The 24,886-nt window shown below is 38.5% G+C and overlaps 2 protein-coding genes across 7 annotated transcripts in view; one reads left to right on the top strand and one right to left on the bottom strand.

The window, feature by feature from the left end:
• C5H1orf141 (chromosome 5 C1orf141 homolog) overlaps positions 1–2,743 on the bottom strand; it is a 116,138-nt gene extending 113,395 nt beyond the window's left edge. For all 6 annotated transcript variants that reach the window (XM_070467978.1, XM_070467981.1, XM_070467980.1 and 3 more), the window contains exon 1: positions 2,573–2,743. The gene's annotated coding sequence lies outside the window, so the exon portion shown is untranslated. The remainder of the gene's footprint in view (positions 1–2,572) is intronic.
• The window catches only part of IL23R (interleukin 23 receptor), a 71,809-nt gene that overhangs the window by 33,227 nt on the left and 13,696 nt on the right, over positions 1–24,886 (top strand). The window contains exons 6-7 of the mRNA XM_070467974.1: positions 3,281–3,426; positions 9,829–9,985. Of these exons, the coding sequence (XP_070324075.1) occupies positions 3,281–3,426; positions 9,829–9,985 (303 nt within the window). The remainder of the gene's footprint in view (positions 1–3,280; positions 3,427–9,828; positions 9,986–24,886) is intronic.

Raw genomic sequence — 24,886 nt, 5'->3', positions numbered from 1 at the left:
TGAGTATCCTTTGGGGACTACTGTGGTCTTCTGTTGGAAGTAATATCTCAATGTCTCAACTATCACAATAGGATTGGTCTAAAAAGCTGTCCTTAGGCTATGAATACTGGCTTCGAAAGCAAACACTGCTAACTGTGGAGATGAATAGTAACTCCACTGTATTGTATATTCTTGGAGTTACAGTTCTCTGGACCGTGATCTGCATGTTTTTGTAAGTTTCCATTTTGAGGTAGGATACATAGTATGTGCAAGCTCAGTTGCTTCAGTTGTGTCCGACTCTTTGTGACCCTTTGGACTGTAGCCTGCCAGGCTCCTCCATCCAGGAGATTCTCCAGGCTAGAATACTGGGGTGCCATGCCCTCCTCCAGGGTATCTTTGCATCCCAGGAATCAAACCCATATCTCTTGCATCTCCTGCATTGCAAATAGATTCTTTACCCACTGAGCTACCTGGGAAGCCCTAAAAACAGGTTCCTCTCAATGGATTAATAATGGTTAAGAGTTATCATGTTCAGTATCATTTTGGCAGTATTCATTATTAGGAATTAGATTAATATTAGTAGTATTACTGGTATTATTATCATTGTTGTTACAATCTTAGTGTATCCATTTACTAAACACCTATAGTGTTCCAGGCAATTAACATGCATATTACACTTAATTCTGGAAATAATCATATATGATACCATTATGCCCATTTTTTAGATAAAGAAAGAGATAAAATAAGTTCCTCAAAGCACATAGCGAGTAAGGAGAGCCAGATTTCATCTCAGACTTACTGACTTGCTGTAGTTAACCATCACCCCCGCCTTCCAAAATCTCCTCTGACTGTCACCTTCAAATCTTTTCACACTAAACCAGGGAGCCTCTTGTTTGGCTCTTGTTTGCACCTCCTCCTCCTCCTTTCTCAGTCTCCCAAAATGGATTCTAAGAAACTCAAATTGAAAAACACAGGTTGACAATGTAGGAGGCCCCTCCCAACAGAGCCCTTAGATTCTTACTGGATGTGCTATATTGATTTATGGCACTTTAAGAATGAGACTCTACAAATTACATAAATTAACTGTTCTATGAAACTGAAGCAGAGGACTCTCCTGGGAGTAATTTCCACACAACAGCTATGGGATTGGGCTTTAATTAAATTAGGGAGATATGTTGAAAGGCAGGACTGAGTTAACAGTGTAGAAACACTGCCAAAATGACATGTGAAAGGAATGCTTAATGTAAGAACGGATGGAAATGTTTGAAACGTAAGCAATGAGAGAAAAAATTCAACATTTTGAGTCTTGTATAACAAACTAATGGTCAAGTACATATTATATAATTACTTGAAAAATATAAGCTCATGCAAACCTGAAGCCTTAGATCTCTATTGTATTGATCTGCTCTGTGCTAAGCCTCTATCTTAACCACACTTACTGTTCTATCTGCATTTCTCATAGGACTAAGAAGAGTTTTTCTTCCTCCCCAGAATATTCCTTTCTGGAAAAGGATCTCACAATCTTTGCGTTATTATATTTGTAGTAGGCTACATTCAGAGATGGGAGACAGGAGTGGAGGCATAATTTATAGCCTTGAGGTGGGCTGAAGTATTCGCAAATGGTTTAAGAGCCCTAGAGATCCACTTACCTGACTCTAGAAATCTCTGAATTCTGATTCTTATTACAAGGAGCTTAAAATAGAAAAAGGAAATCAACTATGGAATTCAGATGATAAAAGTTTAGCACTGTAAGCTCTTTAATTAGATTAATTCTACTACTATTATTTATATTCTATGCTAGGTTATGGAGAAGGAAATGGCAACCCACTCTAGTGTTCTTGCCTGGAGAATTCCATGGATAGAGAAGCCTGGTGGGCTATGGTCCATGGGGTCACAAAGAGTCAGACATGACTGAGTGACTAAATCACCATGCTAGGTTAAGCCCAAGGATTTTATTTTAGGCCAGTGTTTCTAGAAAGCAAATCTTTAATTTTTCTGTTTTTCTATAAATAATGTATCTGTGCACATAACTATGTAATATTATTCATTGAAAATAAAACAATAATTTTCCCAAAGAATACTTTATAACTTAGAATAAAAGGAAATGAATTCATAGGGAATATTAAATTGTAATAATGGCCCCTAAAAGCACACCGATCTGTTAAATCAATATTGGATTGGCCAAAAAGTTCGTACCATCATACAGAAAACCCTGAACGAACTTTTTAGCCAATCCCAAAATAAATACATCTAACAAAGTCACAGGTTCTCATTGTTCTTTTATGCATATAGGAGAAATGGGAAATGCCAATGACTGTATTCTATTCAGACAGAACAAATTTACAACAATTTGCAGGTTAGAAATACAGAGATTCCAGGTACACCATGACTCCTAGTATGAAAAATAGTAAGATCAACAATCAGAGTTTCAGTTTCCTTTTGAAAATCAAAGGAAAATTTTAGTTTCCTTTTGATCTTCCCTGGTGGCTCAGAGGGTAAAGCATCTGCCTGCAATGCAGGAGACCTGGGTTTGATCCCTGGGTCAGGAAGATCCCCTGGAGAAGGAAATGGTAACCCACTCCAGTACTCTTACCTGGAAAACCCATGGACAGAGGAGTCTGGCAGGCTGCAGTCCATGGGTCGCAAAGAGTTGGACATGACTGAGCAACTTCACTTTCTTTTTCTTTGAAAATCATAATCACACAACACAGCAATAATTTATAAATTCTTGGAGTCTTGTGAGACACTTTGTTCAAGTCATACTTTCAAGGACAGATTTACTTTAATAGCTAACAAAACAAGTGAGCAAATATTTGTACAAGTTTCCCTATGACACAGGAGAGCAATAATAGGATTGTGAAAGATCTCAACTCAACATTTTGCCGAATCAGATTCTCTGAACTAACTTTTAGATGTAAAACATAATTTCTCCCTAAACATACACAGGAAAGAAGAGATATCTTCTTTACCTCTTTTTTATATTCTTCTGTTAATAGGCCAGGCTTCAGATTTCATGAGTTAGGAATATAAAGCAGCATGAGGTGGGAAAAGACAAGACTGTTAAAGTTCCATTTAAAAGAAATGGAGAACGGGTGGAATGGAATTTTAATGAATAACAGCAGTTTTCTCCTACATAATAAATTAGAAAACAAGAAAAATTTCATTAATTATTAATTAGATCATGAGGTTTTTTTTTGTTTAGCACTTTGAGTTTTAACATGTCTAAATATTGATGAAAAAATACCAATTTCTTCCTAGGCAAGTTTTAAGTTACTGGATTTATGTTTATGTTTTTTTCTAGTGATACCTTCTGCATCCATTATTTCCAGGGCTGTGGATATAAATACTACAGTGTCCAAGACTGTAATCCACTGGAATAGTCAAACATCAATTGAAAAAGTTTCCTGTGAAATGAGATACAAAGCTACAACAAACGAAACTTGGAACGTAAGCTAAATTTACTTTCCTTCTACATGTAAGTGAGTAAAAGAAAAGCTAACCAAGTCAATGACCACAGTGGATGTATAATGATCTATTTTACATGTTTTTATCTGACTGTTAGTGTGATATTCAACCTACTCTAGTTTTAATAATGATGCTTCCAAATAAAGAGGTGAATTTCTTGAAAAGGTCCCTTGCCTTTTGTAAACTAGTAAATAGGCAAATGTCCAACTAGGAGGGATTCATATATTTAGCTCCTTATAATTCAGTGTCTCAGGGTGAAATTTATATCAGTGATTATGAATATAAATGTAAGTGTTCTATGCTGAAATTTACCAGGCATTCAGGGAAATAAAATTTGTTCAAAAAGATCTTCAGATTTATGGGTATCTCTTTTTAAATGAAAATATGCACAATTCAAGATGTAAGATTTATTACTATATTAGTTTTAAATGAGGATAAGGTAAAAAAAAAGTGAATGTCCAGGCAAATCAACCATCCTTAAACACCAACAGTAAGTTAGCAAGTTAGTGTCTTAGGAGAAGCACAGGTGCAAGTTTCATTAATAAAAACTGCATCACATGGCAGCACCTGTGAACACTATAATAAAAGCTCAGTATTTTGAACTAAAAGGGGAACAGTAATCTGACTGAGGAAAAAGTACCAATTTTGGTGTATTTGAAAAGAAATGCCATTTTATTACTTTCATGTACAATAAACTGACATGTGTGTGTGTGTGTGTGTGCGCTCAGTCGTGGCAGACTCTTTGCAACCCCATGGACTGTAGCTGCCAGTTTAGTCAAAATAATTAGGGAATGGAGTTTATGGCTTTGCTTAATTATGAGTTATGTATCATGTATTAATTTGTCAGTTTTCAGGGAGTTAAGTGAAATGATACACATTTATTCTCTGATGATTAGCATGACTCCAAAGCCTTCATCTTCTGAACATGAATGAACTTTTGCTTTGCTATAGAAAGCAGTATGTTTAGGCAGTGTCAAAAAAATGAGGGTGAAATTATACTAACTTTACCACACACTCTAACAACTACTCTTTAAATTCTCAATGCCAACTTGTTTATTTACCCTTCTTCATTTAAATGAGAAATGTGACCTTTTAGTTGTTTCGATTACACTTAGATGCAAGTCCATGTTCTGCATCACTTAATAAATAACCAAATAAAGATCCCGCTGGACCCCTTGACTAAATAATTATGGCATTTGCATTCACAGCAACTCCAAGCATAAAGCCTGGGATGAGCAAATGAAAAAATTCATAGCCAATCTTTTGCATATGTAGAATTTAGGTAAATTAGAAAACAGCCCAAATGAAACTCTAATCTTAGACTTTGAGTGAATGAGGCTTTACTCTAATAAGATGCCTGGGTTCGATCCCTGGGTCGGGAAGATCTCCTGGAGAAGGGCATGGCAACCCTCTTCAGTATTCTTGCCTGAGAATCCCCATGGACAGAGGAGCCTGGTGGGCTACAGTCCAGTCCATAGGGTCGCAAAGAGTAGGACATGACTGAAGTGACTTAGTACACACACACAGGTAGTGTCATGGTCATAGGATGATATTAAGAATATGAAATTCCCTTATTTGGCACAAGTAGGAGGAAGTAATAAGCTATAAGAATGTTTAGAAATAGAAAGGTGTTACAGTATCAGTATCTCCTAATAGATTTTCAGAAACCAAGTGTTTTTTGGTTGAAACTCTTGTTCTCTGCTCCCCCTGGTGGTGTTATATTTGCCACTGTGAAACTTGGTAACTTAGAGGTAAATTTGAACTCAAAATGTTCTCTTTATCAGAAGCAGGCAGATGAAGGAGCTGAAAGAATACTTGTTACCTCATTTAATCTATCACAATCTTTAGTGATAGGTAGTATCAGCTCCATCACAGAAATGAAGACAAAGGGCTTGAAAGAGCTTAAGCCAGGTTCTCCAAGCTTATAGTGTTAGTATAGTAACTAAGTACCTCTCACAGACCCTACATTACTTTGGACACAAAAATTTTTGGAAAATGAAGGAACCAGTTTCAGTCCAAAATCTGTATCCTACCCTTTTTACCATAATTCCTCCAAATGTAACTACTCACAGAGATGATCCAAGTCCAGTTGGTAACAGCCAGAATGAAGCTTTGTTTTCCACACGTGTTACCCATCAATTTCATCTGGATCATGCATAAAATGTTATCGTTACCTCCCTGTAAGGAGACAGGAAATGAGAGTCATGAAGAATAGGCAGACACAAAGGACTATGGATTTGCCCTTCCACCTCAGCTCTGCCTCCACCAGGTAATTGCTGGAAGGAAGTGCTTTATTTCAAAGTGGTAGGCAGTTACACAGAAAGCCTGTGGCTAAGTGCACAGGCTCTAGAGTTCAAAGCCTGGTTATGACACTTTCTAGATGTACAACCTTGAGCAAGTTTCTTAGCTTCTCTGAGTCTCATTATTGCCACACTTAAAAGAAGAATAAGATAAACACCCACCTCATATGGTTGTGCATGCTATGCAAACATGCATGCTGAGTTACTTTAGTCATGTCCAGCTCTTTGCAACCCTATGGACTAAAGCCCACCAGTCTCCTTTTTCCATGGGATTCTCCTGAAAGAATACTGGAGTGGATTGCCATGCCCTCCTCCATATGGTTGTGGGGATGATCAAATGATGAGAGAAGCTAGCCCACAACTTGGAATATAGTTAATGTTCAGTAAATGCTGGCTGTTACTGCTACTCTTAATTTTAACCTCTAGGAGAGCCATGTAGCAGGTGTGGTTAAGCCAAAGTTGCCCACCTGAAAATCAAAATCAGTGCATTGAGGGTGTTTTCAACTGTTTTTAGCTAAGCTGCATACATATTACAAGGTATTAGCCAGTCCTTCAGATGAACCTGCAAGGCTGACACCATGGAGAGAATATCTACTTCTGTTATCTTCATCAGCTGTCTTCCTGATACCTTAACTTGCATAAAAATTTGAGCTCACAATTCTCAATGGCAATCCTTGCACACTCCTATGCATCCTATCTCAGGAGCATTTGCTCAGTTTACATGTGCATTTCCTCATCTGTTAACTGTGAGCTCCTGGAAGACAGGGCTGTTCCATAAGCACTTTTGTATTTACATTGATATTTATAATGTCTACTTCACACAGATAATATTTGGACACATCAACGATTAGTATGATTATTTGCCTTTAATGGTGCCAACAGAAGTGACAGTAAAGTAGGGAAATCTTGACTATAAGTTCAAGTAAATGAATTAATGGTGACTCAAGTCTCTGATGAAGCTAGATCAGGGTACTGGCAAACTTTATTCAAGGGCCAAATAGTAAACAATTTAGGTTTTTCAGGCCATAAGATCTCTTTCTCAGCTATTCAATTCTGTATTTATAGCATGAAAGCAGCCATAGACAATATGTAAATAAATGGATATTGTTGCATACCAGTAAAATTTACTTATGCACACTGAATGTTCTATCATTTCCATGCATCATTGAAATAGTCTTCTTTGGACTTTCTTTCACCCATTTAAAAAATGTAAAAACCCTTCTTAGTCATAGGCTGCACAAAACCAAGCATCCACTGTTTTCTTGGAATGGCTAGTAGAACAACTAGCAGATTCTAGCAAAGGGTCAAATCCTTGGCCTTTGCATTTCAAAAGTGTAAGTGCTGGTATAGGACAGAAAACTTGTAAGAACATGTGATTTGCTAACAAGTTCCTATTGTATAGCACATGGAACCCTGCTCAATGTTATGTGGCAGCCTGGATGGGAGGGGAGCTTGGGGGAGAATGGATACATGTGTATGTATGCTTGAGTCCCTTTGCTGTCCACCTGAAACTATCATAACTATTGTTAATCAGTTATACCCCAAGACAAAATAAAAAGTTCAAAAAACCAAAAGCAAAAAGAACATATGATTAGTCCCAACTAGATTTCCCAATCCCCAACCCCCTTTCCCTCTCACACCAAACACTGGCTAAAGGCTCCAAGGGCTTCCCTGGTGGCTCAGTGGTAAAGAATCTACCTGCCAACGCAGGAGACTTGGGTTCAATCCCTGCTCCAAAAAGATCCCACATGCCTCAGAGCAACGAAGCCCGTGTGCCACGACTACTGATCCTGTGCTCTAGAACCCAGGAACTGCAACTACTGAAGCCCACGTGTCCCAGAGCCCACGCTTTGCAACAAGAGACGCCACTGCAATGAGAAAGCTGCAACTAGACAGCAGCACCCACGCACCCCAACGACAGAAAAGCCCACACAGGAGCGAAGACCCAGTACAACCGAAAATAAATAAATATGGAAAAAAAAAGCTTCTGAGCAAGACAGGAGGAAAGGGGTTGGTAAGGGGGAAGAACAAAAAATGTTCAGACTCATGTTTGATGAGCAGGACCCCTCACCCTGTGCCATGCTCCAGGCTGGGAGTCAGAGGGAGTTAGACTATAGAATGCTGAATAGCGTGCGATTCTTCCCTTCACCCAAGGATGCTCCCAGAAACTTAGGTGTAACTCTAAGAAAAGCAGTACCTCAAAATGATGGAGATTAAGTTCCCAGGCCTCCCACCTTGAGAACTGAGGCTCTAAAAAGAAATTAGCTGCTATAAAAATGAAGTTATATTTCTGGCACTTGAGATCATACCCTCTCCATAGGAACACAATTAACTCCAACTCTCTCAATGCCTATTTTAGCCTCTGAAAGTATTATTTTGAAGGGCCATATTGAGCTTGCAAGGCCCTAAAGAGTCACCTGGTTTGCTTCTTAGTAGAAACAACTTTTAACAGTTTCATAAAATTCTTTCTATTTTAGAATTCTGGCTGTAACTTTAGGGTATTTCTCTTCTTAGAGGACTTATCTATAAACATAATGGCAAGAGACATACGGGAGAATAGTGCATATGGAAGCTAAAGTTTTGGCACTAGTAAAATCTCTCCCATATCTCAGGAGACTCCAGGAGCCTCCACTCAAATTTAAACGAGCAGAAAATTTCAAGAGCCATGGATAAAAATATGGCTTATGGAAACTCTGAATGATATCTTTCAGGGAACATGATATCCCAAAACAGACCTTTATATAACTTTTACAATTTAAGTGTATTACAAGTTTTAAGACATATTAAGATTGGGTTTTAACAGAAGAATCTCTAAATGGTGTGAATATCCTGTTTTGGTGTGTGTATGTGTGTGTTTAGGAGAAGGCAATGGCACCCCACTCCAGTACTCTTGCCTGGAAAATCCCAAAGACAGAGGAGCCTGGTAGGCTGCAGTCCATGGGGTTGCTTAAAGTAGGACACGACTGAGCGGCCTCGCTTTCACTTTTCACTTTCATGCACTGGAGAAGGAAGTGGCAACCCACTCCAGTATCCTTGCCTGGAGAATCCCAGGGACAAGGGAGCCTGGTAGGCTGCCGTCTATGAGGTCACACAGAGTCGGACACGACTGAAGTGACTTAGCAGCTGCAGCAGCATGTGTGTGTTTGTTTCACAAGCACAAAAAAAACTTTTGTGATTTTTGTGATAGTTTTAACTTTCTCTTTCATGGCCATTGTTTTCTTCCAGTTGCTGTTAATAAATAAATGCTTTCCTAGAATTTTTTAATGTTTACCTTTCAATTGTGCCTCTTTTTTTTATCAGTAGATCCACTTATTACAACATGCTAATGTTCTGTGTAAGTCCTTGGTTTCTCTCTCCCTTCTGAACCAGCTTGTCTGGGGATCCTTTTTAATTATATTTTATAGCAGGTTGTAATGCCCCAGAAACATGACTTTTAAGTTAATCCCTCAGCTTTTTTTTTTTTGCTTATCTTATATTGGATTTTTTTTGCTTATATCTTATACTGGATTTTCACAGTTCAACAATCTTAAATGTTTTGTTTTGTTTTCCTATATATCCTTATAGAATGGATAGATCTGCATAAGCACCAATTTAACAGCTTAGTTTGTAGGTAATTTTTTATAAAAGTCATCATTAGCAAGTGAAATTATTTCATCATTCAGAAAGAATTATTGATCTAAACACCCAACTGCATAGAGACAGGGACGGACAGACAGATGGGGGAGGGAAGAAGGACTGAATTCAAACAGTAGCTATCAGGTCTCCCCCTCCTCCTATCCTATTAAAATCAGCTGGGTCAAAATTAAGAGTATATTACACATTGAAATTTCTTGAGATTTAAAAGCTTGAGAGAGTTGTCAAACACTAAGGAATGCGTATTTGACTTTTAAGGTTAAATAACATGTATTTGATTATTTCTGACTATCTTTTATACAAAGTATTCTATTTCTGTTTTCCCAGGGTTGAGAAGGGTCTGGAACATAATATGTGCCCCACAATATGTTTCTGCTAATAATTGTTTGTTTTAAAAGCCTACTGCATTATTTCTTTATGGTATTTCACTATGGTTATTCATCCATTTTAGGTTAAAGAATTTGACACCAATTTTACATACGAGCAACAGTCAGAATTCTACTTGCAGCCAAATGCTATGTATGTATTTCAAGTGAGATGTCAAGAAACAGGTAAAAGGTACTGGCAGCCCTGGAGTTCACCCTTTTTCCATAAAACTCCTGAAATAGGTGAGTGTATTTCTATATTTAATCTCTTTGGCTTTTCTTTTGACTTTTGTCTCTCTTCTAAGCATATCTTTTTTTTCTCCCTGATTTCTACCAAAATCAACAAAACTGTTCTAGGGCGGGTCAGTTAAGTTCAGTCACTCAGTCGTGTCCAACTCTTTGCAACCCCATGGACTGCAGCACGCCAGGCTTCCCTGTTCATCATACCAACTGGGGCAGGTGATAACATTTAAATTGCTATTTTACTTTGATTTTGTTAAGGCTGACTACAATTTCTGTAATGGTTCTCAAATAGTTCAAGATATAACAACCAGCTGGGGGTGCTTGTTTAGTATGCATGTTCACTATGGTTGCTCCCAGAGTGTCTGAATCCATGATCTGAGGTAGAGGGCATGGGGTCAAGAGTCAGCATTCGTCACAAATATCCCAGGTGATTGTCAAGCATATAATCCCCCTAGTCCTTGTTTTAAAAAAGAGTTTACTAAGAGTTACAGTACACTATTTAGGCCACTCTGATAAAATATATTCTCCTAAGGGAGACATAAAATTATTCAATAAAGATTGATTACTTACTAAATGCAAAGCAAACATAAAAAGTTAAAACACTTCAACATGGGATTTTTTAATTCTCTTCTCAGTATAACCTAGCTGAGCTATTGTTTATTTTTAGACATTTTCCTGCTCTTAATATTATTCGGTTAATTTTCTAGTCATTTAAATGTTATTCTGTAAAAGCTTAGCCAGGGAATTCCCTGCCAGTCTGGTGGCTAGGACTCTGCTCTTTCATTGCCAATAAATTCACCTGGTTGGGAAACTGACATCCCACAAGCTGCAAGCACAACCAAAAAAAAAAAAAAAAAATTTAAATTAAGAAATAAAGTCTATTTGGCTAAGATTTTATTTTTAATTGTAAGTAAATAATAAAATGAACCTATTGTAATTGTCATAATACTCCATGCCAGTCCCATCCTTACCCTGAGATGTCTCTGTACTGCGGGTAGCTTACACACTAGATTTAAAATGTTCTTTTCAGAACTGAAGGACTTAATTGTAATCACAGCATTGTTAATGTCATTCTTACATAATATAACATCTTGGAATTATTTTATGTTTTCAAAGCACTTTGACATACATTGTAAATATTAATGGCCACCAAGTAAGTAGAGGGAGCCATAGAGCCAAAGATAAGGTTAAAAAGTTCTTTTGGTGCCCTCTATGTCAAAATCTTAGAAACACATTATTAAGGGAATCATTTGCAATACGGGTTATCAGTTCTCTTTTTTTTTCTTAAGTAAGTTTTTAATTTAAGGTATTCCAACTTAAATTGATATTGTTAAAATTCTTAGGACTTTGATGCCATTTTAGAATAGTCAGAATTTAGCAGATAATCCAATTATTTTAATGAAATCTAGAATTGCTTAGCAAGATTATTCAAATTGATAATTAACATTTTCTTACCATTTATTATAGTATACATAAGTGTGTTTGACCTTTACATCAGACAAATTTGATATTATAATTTGCATCATTTTACAAATGAGGAAACTGAAGCATGAGTTGTCTCCTTGCTAGTGAGTAAAGAGCAGTTAAAGCAGAACACAAGTTTTCTTACTACCAGTCCTCAGCAATCTCACTGATTTCTTTCTTTAACCAATTACAATTGACCCTTTAACATCATGGGTTTGAACTGTGTGGATTCACTTATACATAGATATTTTTCACACAATCTGTGGTGGATTGAACTCACAGTGCAGAACAGGATACAGTGGAATAAAAAATACAGAGGGTCAACTATAAATTATACAAGGAGTTCTGGCCGTGTGCAGAGTCAGCACCCCAACCCTTGTGTTAAGGGTCCATTGTACCTTGAAGTGGAACAGCTTACAGAAATATCCTACAGTCAGCTCTTCACATTCATGGGTTCCACATTCACGGATTTAACCAACGAAGGGTAGAAAATATTTGGGGAAAAAAAATTCCAGAAAATTTGAAAAGCAAAACCAATTTGCCTTACACCAGCAACTACTTCCTTAGAAGGAAGAAATGAAAAACCTAGACAGCATATTAAAAAGTAGAGACTGCCAACAAAGGTCTGAATAGTCAAAGCTATGGTTTTTCCAGCAGTCACGTATAGATGTGAGACTTGGGCCATAAAGAAGATTGAATGCTGAAGAATTGATGCTTTTGAACTGTGGCGCTGGAGAAGACTCTTGAGAGTCCCTTGGACTGCAAGGAGATCAAAACAGTCATTGATATCCTAAAGGCAATCAATCCTGAATATTCATTGGAAGGACCGATGCTGAAACTCCAATATTTTGATCATCTGATGCGAAGAGCTGACTCCTTAGAAAAGACTCTGATGCTGGCAAAGATTGAAGGCAGGAGGAGAAGGGGACGAAGAAGATGACATGATTGGATGGCATCACCGACTCGATGGACATGAGTTTGAGTAAACTCTGGGAGATAGTGAAGAACAGGGAAGCCTGGGTGCCATGAGGTCCCAACGACTAAGCAACAACAGCAGCAACTACTTCCATAGCATTTACACTGTATTTACAACTATTTACATAGCATTTACTGTACTGAGTATTTTAAGTACTCTAGAGATGATTTAAGGAGAAGGCAATGGCACCACACTCCAGTACTCTTGCCTGGAAAATCCCATGGATGGAGGAGCCTGGTGGGCTGCAGTCCATGGGGTCGGGAAGAGTCGGACACGACTGAGTGACTTCACTTTCACTTTTCACTTTCATGCATTGGAGAAGGAAATGGTAACCCACTCCAGTGTTCTTGCCTGGAGAATCCCAGGGACGGGGGGACCTGGTGGGCTGCCGTCTATGGGGTCACACAGAGTCGGACACGACTGAAGCGACTTAGCAGCAGCAGAGATGATTTAAAGTATATGGAAGGATGTGCATGGGTTAAGGGCAAATACAAACTCCATTTTAGTTAAGGGACTCAAGCTTCCTCCGAGTTTGGTATCCAAAGTGGGTCCTGGAACTAATCCTCCATGGATACAACTGTATAGGACCACAAACCACAGATGTTCTCCTTTAAAAGTAAAGGCTGGAAACTACACACAGAAGGAATGGGGACGTCACAGCTACCCTACAATTCTAAACTTAAAGTCTTTGTTTCCTAAATAATCACTCAAGAGGCAAAAATGCCAGCTGAAATTACATATCTCTGAAAACTTGCATCTATCCAGGACTAACATGTTAGCTAAGAGGAACCGTAAACTATTCTCTTGGTACAAATTGCTTTCTAAGACACATTAAACAAGATACAGGAAAAATGTGTTAGGGAAAGTGCTAGCATAAAATCATTTTGAAAAATTATCTCTTTTTTTCTATTTGTAGAAGCAACACAAATCTATTGTAATATGCAACCTAGAAATAAGTATTGTTTACATTTTAATGGATTAAATACTAGTTTTTTCCTGTACACATATTTTTTAAATGGTTGGTGCTGTGGTATAAGTACTGTTTTATATCCTGATTTTCTTACTTAATCTACCTTGTTGAGTTTAAAAACCTATTTACTGGGTGCACTTCAGTTTATGGATGTAATATAATTTAATCATTTCTCTATTTAAACAATATCTAGGTTATTGCATTTTTCCATTATCAGTAAACTTCTTTGAATAGCTTTGTATATAAATTCTCCTTCTGCCTTTAGGTCTTATTGGATCAAGAGCTGAGCATATTTTAAGATGCTTAATGCAAGTTGCCAAATTGCTTTTCAGTAAATCTTTAATATCAATTGCTTTTTTAAAAAGGTATCCATGAAAACAGTCATTCATTTAAATTGTTCATGAAATGTTCATTTATCCTATACTGCACATCAGGCACTTGTTAGGTACTTGCATAACTTCAGTCAGCGAAGGAGACAAAGATCTCTTAATCCTAGAGAAGACAGACAAAGCAAAAGTCTAACCAAAAGTACACAGTATTATAAACAAACATATAAATCAAAGCAGTAAGAATCAAATCTCACCACTGAAGTTTGAATTGCTTCATAATGGAAAAAATAAAAAGATAGTTTCTGTAATACTTTAATTAACTTGCTTAGTAGTGGGGTTTGGGGCCAAACTTTCCTGGTAATTATTTATTTATGAAGAAACATAGCTTTTTGGCCTTTTGGCTAAGATCAAGTATGAAGAAACACAGCCCAGGCAGTAATCCTCCCTTCATGCAGGAATTTCCTGTTTCTGTGCTCTAAAATTCTTATTTGTGTATCACTAAATAGATTCATCCTTGTAACAAAGTGTTTTCAAAATTTTGCACAGATGGCACCGCAGGACAAATTGTGAAGTACGTATGGCTTTTCCTGCAGACCCTAGCATTCTTCTGTATCACGTTCCCTCTGGATAGTGCCTTCCCTTGGCTTTTAAAAACCTGGTCTCCAAAAGAAACCAATGAAATCATTTTATAATATAACCAAATTATAATAAGGGTTAAATGAAGTACTCGCTTTTTCGTCCTTAGAGTATTTAGACTTCAATGAAAAACAAAGCCTTACACAGTAGACCCCCCTTATGGGTGGGGAATATATTCCAAGATTCCCAGTGGAGACCTGAATTCACAGATAGTGCTGAACCTTATAATATACTATGTTTTTCTCCTGTAAATAAAACATAAAGTTTAATTTCTAAATTAGGCACAGCAAGAGATTAACAACAATAACTAGCAATAAAATAGAACTATAGCAATATACACATAATATACATTGTGTGAATGTAGTTTCTTTCTCAATTTCAAAATACCTTATTGTGCAAATTTAATGCCTTTTGCATCTTAACTAAGCACTCATCACACACTCTAGCTGTAACTTTTGCAGTTTGAGGTATGATAGCAAAACTAGCACAAATTTCTTTTTACTTCTTCATAATTTAAAGGACGGAAGATTTATTCTTACCATACAGCTTGGCGTAGAACTATTTTTCTTTCCTTAATAAGTCGAGAACTTTCATCTTTTCACTTAAAGGAAGCACTTTACAGCTTCTCTTCAGCATATCCAAATTGCCAGCATCACTATGCTTGTTCTTTGGGCCCTTATTATGTAAGATAAGAGTCACCTGAAGATAAGCACTATAATGCAGGAAAGTTGTTTTGCTAATCAAGATGGCTACTAAGTGACTGACAGGCCCGATTTGTGGATCATTCATATCCAGGATAGGATGGAGCTGGACAATGCAAGATTTCATCACACTACTCAGAATGGTGCAGTTTAAAAGTTAAGAATTCTTTATTTCTGGAATTTTCCATTTAATAGTTTTGGATTCAGCCTGACCAGGGTAACAGACTGAGGAAAGCAAAACCATGGACAATGATAAGAGGGGACTAAAAAAGAAAAAATAAGTCAATCTCAGAATATACTTTCAGACTTTATGGGACAAATTTTTCTGTATTAGAGACTAGTATGTTTCTATCCTGGTATAATAACAAGAGGCTAATTCAGTGGCTGAATCCAGGTGACTTCAAGATAATAAATAATACAGCTAACATTTATTGGATGCTTATTATGTGTTGGGCACTGTGATAAGAATTTTACTCATCACCACAGCCCAATAAAACTGTTATTCCACTTGTACAGAGGAGGATGAGGCTCAAGGAGGTTAAGCAGTTTACTGAACATTATAAAGCTGGTAAATGATAGACCTGGGCATGAGTCAGGCTGCAAGACTCCAGCACTCACCCTGTAGTTCTGCTGGTCTCCTTCCTAAGAGACCTCAGATGGTCCCTTGTTAGCCTCCTCTGGATCGCCAAACCAAATCCTCCTCTACACATTAGCTAATATGCCAACTGAGCTTCTTTTAATTCCTCTAATGTTTGTTATGAAATGCAAATACATGAGAGAAGAGGGAACCGTAAGATGCTATCAACTGTTTCCACTTTGGCATGAATACCAGATATGGAAGCAGGTTTGTGTTAAAGTGATGAGAATGAAATCATAGGAACCTTGGGATAGGATAGGGCAGTCTGAGACAAGGATAAAGTACAGGTGGAAAAGGTGACCTTGCCCAAGACAAGGCACCACAGGAAAATTCACAGTGTGTTTTTCCAGCTGGAACTTGGTTCAGTAAAATGTCTTGAAAGCAGTGCTTCTCAGACGATCATCTGCATTAGAAACGCTTGGGTACCAGTTAAAAAACAATTGCTCAGCATCTATTAAGTGGTATTTCTGCAGCATCTATCAAGTGGTATTTCTGCAGGGTAAAAACCAGTGTTCTGGATGTTGGACACACCCTTTAAGAGGGAGAAGTGTCATGAAGGGTGTGGGCCAGAAATGTGGACAAAAAGGGTCAGAACTGATTCCCCAAGCTATTGCCTTTGTAACATGGTTTTGGGGGGCAAAAAAGGGTGGGTACATGAGAATCTCAGGCCATTCTTTCTAGTATTATCTGGTTCCACCTCTGCCTCCTTTTCCTCGTGCTCACCACTTCCTCAGTCCCTGAGCACCCCAGGATCTCAAGAAGCATAGGAGGCAGGACCATGGCTCCAGTGAACCATTATGTTCCACATTACCCCCTCGGCCTAGACCCTCTCTGCCTCTGGATATGAGGTTTCAACAGAGGCACTGAAAACTTCCAAGGGCTGCTGAAACTGGAGCCTCTAGACCACCAACCCGGATAGTCACTGCAACAGTTTCTGGAGCCATTAAGCAGTGCAGAAATAGCAGCAAAATGGAGAAGATAGTTTGTTGGCACAGAAAACCAACACAGAAAATACGAATGTGAATTTCCTAATTTGACTCCTACTGATGTGAAAAAGGGCTTCCCTGGTGGCTCAGAGGTTAAAGCGTCTGCCTGCAATGCAGGAGACCTGGGTTCAATCCCTGGGTCTCGAAGATCCCCTGGAGAAGGAAATGTGAAAAAATGTGAGAAGAGGACTTCTAGGCAGGAATGTTTTTCAGTTCTGTTGTAATACAGATCCTTTTGTCATGAAGAAAATGTACAGGCCCTCTAATCCCTTTAATGACAAGTCAGAGGCCTGAGGGAAGGGCAGTTACATTTCACAATGACTAATTAACTTCCTTGAATTACAACTTTCAGTAGAAAAGTTTCCCAGAGAAATCATAGTCTTTTTTTTTTGGGCGGGGGGAGGTTCTCCAGAGGAAGGCAAGTATAAGCAAGATATTAAACCACATTGTACTTTGTTCTCACAAAATACCACTGGTTGTATTACCAGTGACTCAAAGATTCTCATTAATTTTTCAGGATTTTAGTGGCTCAAAAAGAAAAAACAAATGTTATATCAATGGAACCAAATAAAGGTGATAATACATATAATGCAAATTAGAAGTGGCACACAGAATGTACTTTGCAAAAATTCTGTTATTTGTAATTAAGAGATTTCTGATTCATTCATATTAAGATGGATTATAAATTTGTGGGTTTGTGGTTACTAAACTGGGTTAAACGTATATACACAATGTTCTTAGAAATACTGATCATTTTATTTTTTTTATTTTTATTTTTTTAATACTGACCATTTTAGATCCTTCATCTGGATTTATCTAATCTTTTTTGGGTCCAGTCCCTAGTATACCACCAGGGTTTTGTAGAATAAAGAACAATTCATAAGAGTTTCACAATCTCTCTGAGGTCTGCAATCAAATAATAGAGACTAAAGATTACGCTTTTCCATGAGGAAGTCATAACCTCCTGTGTTAGTTTCCTATCACTTCTATTAAAAGTTAGAATAAATTCAGTAACGTAAAACAATGCAAATGTATTTTCTAGTAGTTCTGGAGGTCAGCAATCCAAAATAAGCACCACTGCACCAAAACAAAGGTACTGGCAGGACTATGCTCCTTCTGAAGGCTCTCAGAGTCAGTTTCGATGCATCTTCCAGATTCTAGAGGCTGTCTGCATTTCTTGGCTTGCAGTCCCATCCCATTTTTCATCTTCAAAATCAGAAGCATAGCATCTGCCAATCTCTTTCTCAGACTCTGACCCTCCTATCTCCTTATAAAGACCCTTGATAGTTCACTCCTGAATATAGGATAATCTCCCCATCTCAAATCCCTTTTGCCATATAAGGTAATTTATCCACAAATCCCAAGGGTTAGAGCATGGACATCTTTGTGGGGTCAATATTTGTCCTACCATGTCTCCTCACCTAACCACCCACTACCAAAAATTGCAATGTTTACCCACTACAGAATTTTTCATTGTGATTGGATGTAAGCAAAAGAAATAAAGCCTGGTTTTCTGAAGCAGAAAAGGAATTAATTATTGGAACGACAGCTGGAAAGTAGTAGAAAGGCTGGTAAAATGGTCACAGATAGGATGCAAGGGATAGGGGCAGCCAGAAGCACAGCCAAAATCTCAGCCTGGGAAGACACTTGTGAGGACTCTGCACCTGGCACTGTGCCCACTGCCACTGCTTCCCTGCGCCCCAGACACTGCACTGGTGCTGCTGTTACCAGACTCTGGGCACAGCTGCTGCATCTATATTGGATTCTAAGTGATTTCCTGGGGCCATGTGTTCTGTGTGAGTGGGGGAGAAGGGCATCTGATGAGTGGGGCTCAGGTCATCTGCTTGCAGCTACTTGCGGGCCGGGGAGGGGGTGGGGTGGGGTAGGCAGAGGGTTTCTCTGCTCCCCTGAGGCTACCACAGTGGGAAACCCTACCCACCTCCTACCTCCCCTAGGATGCCCACGAAGAAGTAGGTCCTGCAGCTGGGCAACTGAAAAATGGCAAATGTCCACTAGACTGTTCAGACTAAGGAACAGGTACATGCTGGGCTTGATAGCCAGGCTGCACCTTTGAAGAATCCTGAACCACTAGGTAAAATTGGAAGCTGTCCATGCTTGCACACAGAGTTTGCTACACTTTGATATCAGATCCTCACCTCTGTTAGAACCATATCACTCAAGAAAATGTCTAGGTGGCTGCCGTTTTTTACCTTTTCCTTCTTTTATTCTTTCTCTTTAATGATACGACTGCCATACACAGATTTCTTACCTTCTTCTCCCTCAAATGTAGGGAATATAAGCATGAAGATAATCCCTTGAATATGTCTAGGCATGGCCTCCTATCCTTAATATACGAGGATGACATGGTAACTCATGAAATGATTCATTGTTCGACTTGTTTTTCAAGGCATGGTAAAGAGTTTATTCTGACGTATCCTTTTCTCTGCCCAGGGCTTCTGGTGCCTATTTGATAGTTCTGCCTACTGTCTTTTTCTTTGCCATCTGACATGGACTATAGTCAAATCTTTACCCTTGGCCCAAATAATGTTGAATTCCAACCATAAAATTAAATGTAGCATGTAAATGCTGTGAAACAGTTGAAAATATTAGAGTAAGGAGAATAAAAAGAAAGAAATCAAAAGGAGATGCTTATGTTTTAAGAAGAACAAAATGGGAAAAAAACCTTCACTAACTTGAAAAACACACCATAAGTATGACTTCTCTTACTAAAATACCTAGAAATTTCAGATGGAAAGGTCTAGAAAGGGCCCTGTGTCAGCTCTGGTCAAACCTCTAAGATGTAGGTCTTGGTTAGTGTGGCTCTAACACCAAGACTGGTAAGGACAAAAATAAAGGTGCCTTTAAAAATATCTAGGCCCTTTGGCCTAACAATTCCACTTATAGAAATCTAGCCTTAAGAAATAAGTAGAGATATGAAAAGTCTGATGCACAAAATTTATTTAAAACCTAATTATAAAATAAGAATTTGGAAACAATCTAAAAGTCCAATAATAGCAATAGCTAATGCTTACTAAGCTTTTAATTTGTATAAGCCATGGTACTAAGCACTTTGTATGAACTATCTCATTAAACCTCACAATGAAGCAATATTATTATTATCTAATTTGACAAATGAAGAAGAAACTGAGTCACAAAGCAGTTAAGCAATTTGCCCAGGGCCATGCAACTTCAGGTGATGGAGCCAGGATTTGAACAGTTTCATCTAAATCCAAAGCTGTTATTTGAAATCACCAAGCTATATGGTTTCTCAATGGGAGAGTGATAGAATAAACACAGTATAAACATGATGAAATATTTAATTGCCAGTAGTTTGATTGTGAACACGTTTTGATAAAACTTTTAAATGTTCATGATGTAGTATTGAATAAAAAACCCAGACACAACATTTAGTAAAGAGCATGATCTCCACCAGGACATAGATATACACCAAAGACTGTTAACAGATATAAAAAAAATGATTGTTTCTAGTTTTTGAACAAATACAAAATTGTATTTTATTTTTCATACTCTTCTATGGTTTTCAAGCACCCTATAGTTAGCATGTGTGTATGTTACTTGCTGAGTCGTGTCCGACTCTTTGCAACCACTTGAACTGTGGGCCTCCAGGCTCCCCAGTCAATGGAATTCTCTAGGCAAGAATACTGGAGGCCGTTCCCTTCTCCAGGGGATCTTCCTGACTCAGGAATTGAACCTGGGTCTCCTGTATTGCTGGAGAAGGAAATAGCAACCCACTCCAGTACTCTTGCCTGGAAAATCCCATGGACGGAGGAGCCTGGCAGGCTGCAGTCCATGGGGTCGATAAGGGTCGGACATGACTGAGCGACTTCACTCTCACTTTTCACTTTCAAGCATTGGAGAAGGAAGTGGCAGCCTACTCCAGTGTTCACGCCTGGAGAATCCCAGGGACAGGGGAGCCTGGTGGGCTGCCGTCTATGGGGTCGCATAGAGTTGGACACGACTGAAGTGACGTAGCAGCAGCAGGTCCTGCATTGCAGGCAGATTCTTTACCGTTTGAGCCGCCATAGCTTGTATAAAATAGTTGGTATTCAGAAGAAAACAACTCAAGGCTGGAGGAGTCTAAGAATCAGTGCTCAGTGGGTTAGTCCAACCATAGGCCATTGAGGTGGGTCCGGAGCCCTACAAGGCCAGGCAGCTCTAACACACTGGCCAGCTCCCAGGGACAATGGCTAAATATCAACAGGGGAGCTCTGCTTGCTGGGCTGGCTCCGCTGCCCCACCTGCAGCCATCCTGATAGAAAAGGGAGATTGTTAATTAATGGGGCCAGCGACCAGCATAAATCACATGCCAGAACCAGGTAGGAATTTTTACTCTTGGATCGCTGCCTAGGTGACTTTGGACATGTCATTTATCCTTATTATGCTTTTGTTGCCTCATCTTTAAATGAGGACATCAGTATTATCTACCTGATTGGGTTGTTGTAAGGATTAAATGAGAAAGCATGTAAAGTCTAGTACACTATCTGGAAAGTAATTAGTACTCAATAAATCATCACTTTAAAAGAATAACAAAACACATTTTGCTCCATGGTAGATGTGGAGGAAAAGGCTGAGGAGACTAGTTTGACATTATCCGTAAGACACAGATGGAATACATTATTGCAAAAGTTAATTCCTTTTGAGTAGATCTGATTAAATTAAGCTGGTATTCAGTGGGCCAAAGAATGCAGTTATGCTTCTAGTTTTGTCCAAGAATAAGAAACTGCATCTTTAAAAAAAAAATTCTAGACTCCCTATAAACACGTTCCCTTCTGTTAAGACTAACTCTAGTGTCCAATGTCAGTGTGTATAAATTATATAAAAATTCTTACCAAATTAGAGATGACTTGGGGTTTCTGAGTTTACTCAAATATGTGCTGTGAATAATAAGCATAATTTAATATTATGCTGCAGAGACAGAGTTGTCTCTTTACAGACAATACCACAGACATTAAACAAATAACAAAAATACTGTGAGATTTTTTCTAGCGTTTTAGGCAGTACACAGATCATTAGAGTTGATATAAACAATGTTTTTAGTCATGGAAGGTGGATTAAGGGGATGGGGTTAGGGCTTTTTTTTTCCTTCTGTTTTATTTTTCTTTTAAAATTATTTTCTCTTTTTATAGTTATTGCTTTTATAATGAAAAATATTACATGTGATTTAAAAAGAAATGACCTAGCCACTTGGTGGCAGTATGCCGTGAAGAATATAGTCTACATGGCTTCATTTTAGTCCCATGCTTAAAAGTTTTTATCATTGACCCCATTTCTTCTCTGACAATTTTGCTTATAAATTGTCTTACTTCAGATACATGATTCTTTATGAAATTACCTTCTCACAACTAATCACCTCTTTTATTTATTTTTTTTTGGGGGGACACATTTACTAATCACCTCTTTTAAAAAGCTTCATTAATCTAACCTGGTCAATTTGAAATTATGATAACAAAAGACTCTAAGACTATTATTTTTCTTCTCTATTAGGGCTAATAAAGCCCTAGTCAGATATGAAAATTATTTTTATGTGATGCAAATTAATAACTGATGTTTAATTGCCAAATAACCACCTGTAGTTTATGCAACAGAATTATATTAACCTGTGTTTAAAAGCTAACAACACTATATATTATTTTTAAATAAAATACTAATTCAAAAATAATAAAAGTGAGAACAAAATAATCCAGCAACATATGCTATAAACCTATGATTCTGCCAAACTGACAGTTGTATTACATTTTAATGTAATATTTTTCTTAAAATTAGATGAATAATCTTGGCTGTTGGCCACTGGTGATGGAATCACACACTTGGGGAAAAAAGAGACTTACAGAAACACTGAGGAGCCCGGAAGCGTTTCTGATTTGTCACAATTCAGAGTAGGGCTTCCCAAGTGGCACTAGTGGCAAAGAACCCGCCTGCTGATGCAGGAGACATAAAAAGATGATAGTTCGATCCTTGGGTTGGGAAGATCACCTGGAGGAGGACGCGTCAATCTACTCCAGTATTCTTGCCTGGAGAATCCAGTGGACAGAGGAGCCTGGCGGGCTACAGTCCATAGGGTCGCACAGAGTCAGACACGACGGAAGCGACTGAGCACACAGCATGCACAGTTCAGAGTGAAACGTTTCCCTCTTGCTGTGGAGAAGCAAGATAAAAACACAAGGAAGAACTTTTGGCTTTTCTGATGCTTTCATCTCCTAAAATTCCCTACCCATGGTTCTTAGAAGACTCCTCTTCAGTTGAGCCTGTTTGCAACCAGATGAGCCTTATAATCATTTCCAAAGACCCATAGGGACATTTTTTATTGGAACTCTGTGATATTTTTGTCAAAGAGAGTTGCCCCAGACACAAAGCTTGTTATAAAAACCTGTTATATCCCTGTAGCAGTTAAGGCATCTCAAGTTGTGATCTCTCCCTGACCCCCACTGTAATTCTTTTAAAAGAAGAATTTGAACACTAAAATCAGAATGACTGAATACACAGGTTTTGAGACCCTCTTGGGGATTCAGAGCTTAGAACCACTTTCGGGAACATCTTCCATCAGCTGGGAGAATCGTGTCCTTGAAATCACCTCAGGCAGCTTTTAATTATCAGGAGGGAGGAGGTGGGCGAGGAAGTTTCAGGACTCTTGAGTTCAGACTGAAAATGAGTTAGCTATCAAGGAAGCTAGATGACCCCACCCTGGTCAGAAGCTTTCATTAGCAGTGTTCTGAGAGCCTTTATGAGTAGACAGGGCTGGCCAGGATCCTTGCCACCAGGGAAGGAGCAGAGGGAAGTCATTAATAGCATTCCACCCTTATGTTATAACCTCAAAGTGTCTGCTAATCAAAACTGGGCTTCTTTTTTTTTCCCATTTATTTTTATTAGTTGGAGGCTAATTACTTTACAATATTGTAGTGGTTTTTGCTATACATTGACATGAATCAGCCATGGATTTACATGTGTTCCCCATCCTGATCCCCCCTCCCACCTCCCTTTCCATTCCATCCCTCTGGGTCTTCCCAGTGCACCAGCCCTGAGCACTTGTCTCATGCATCCAACCTGGGCTGGTGATCTGTTTCACCCTTGATAGTATACTTGTTTCAATGCTATTCTCTCAGAACATCCCACCCTCGCCTTCTCCCACAGACTCTAAAAGTCTGTTCTGTACATCTGTGTCTCTTTCTGTGTTTTGCATATAGGGTTAGCGTTACCATTTTTTAAATTCCATATATATGCATTAGTATACTGTATTGGTCTTTGTCTTTCTGGCTTACTTCACTCTGTATAATGGGCTCCAGTTTCATCCATCTCATTAGAACTGATTCAAATGAATTCTTTTTAATGGCTGAGTAATATTCCATGGTGTATATGTACCACAGCTTCCTTATCCATTCATCTGCTGATGGGCATCTAGGTTGCTTCCATGTCCTGGCTATTATAAACAGTGCTGCGATGAACATTGGGGTACACGTGTCTCTTTCAGATCTGGTTTCCTTGGTGTGTATGCCCAGGAGTGGGATTGCTGGGTCATATGGTAGTTCTATTTCCAGTTTTGTAAGAAATCTCCACACTGTTCTCCATAGTGGCTGTACTAGTTTGCATTCCCACCAACAGTGTAAGAGGGTTCCCTTTTCTCCACACCCTCTCCAGCATTTATTGCTTGTAGACTTTTGGATAGCAGCCATCCTGACTGGCGTGTAATGGTACCTCATTGTGGTTTTGATTTGCATTCCTCTGATTATGGGTGATGTTGAGCATCTTTTCATGTGTTTGTTAGCCATCTGTATGTCTTCTTTGGAGAAATGTCTGTTTAGATCTTTGACCCATTTTTTGATTGGGTCATTTATTTTTCTGGAATTGAGCTGCAGGAGTTGCTTGTATGTTTTTGCGATTAATCCTTTGTCTGTTTCTTCATTTGCTATTATTAAAACTGGGCTTCTTATATGGAGCCAAGATGCTGTTTGCCAACAGCATCTTGAAGATTATGCAAGGCAAAAGTGTCACATCTTGGAGGTGCTTAAGGAAACCTAAACCTTATTGCATCACCTATTGGAAGGAATCAGGTATAGACCAGTTGTGCGTTTTCTTCTGGCTCAGTGAATGAAATAAAGCTCCTTGATATTTGTTGCCTAGAAGTCTCATGAAATGAGTGGACACATCTTGAAATCTTACAAACTCCAGGTAGTTTTTATCATCCTT

Source organism: Odocoileus virginianus, chromosome 5 (assembly GCF_023699985.2).
Source record: "Odocoileus virginianus isolate 20LAN1187 ecotype Illinois chromosome 5, Ovbor_1.2, whole genome shotgun sequence".
NCBI lineage: Eukaryota > Metazoa > Chordata > Mammalia > Artiodactyla > Cervidae > Odocoileus > Odocoileus virginianus.
The sequence above is the reverse complement of the archived record's forward strand: the minus strand, read 5'-3'. Positions and strand labels throughout refer to the sequence as shown.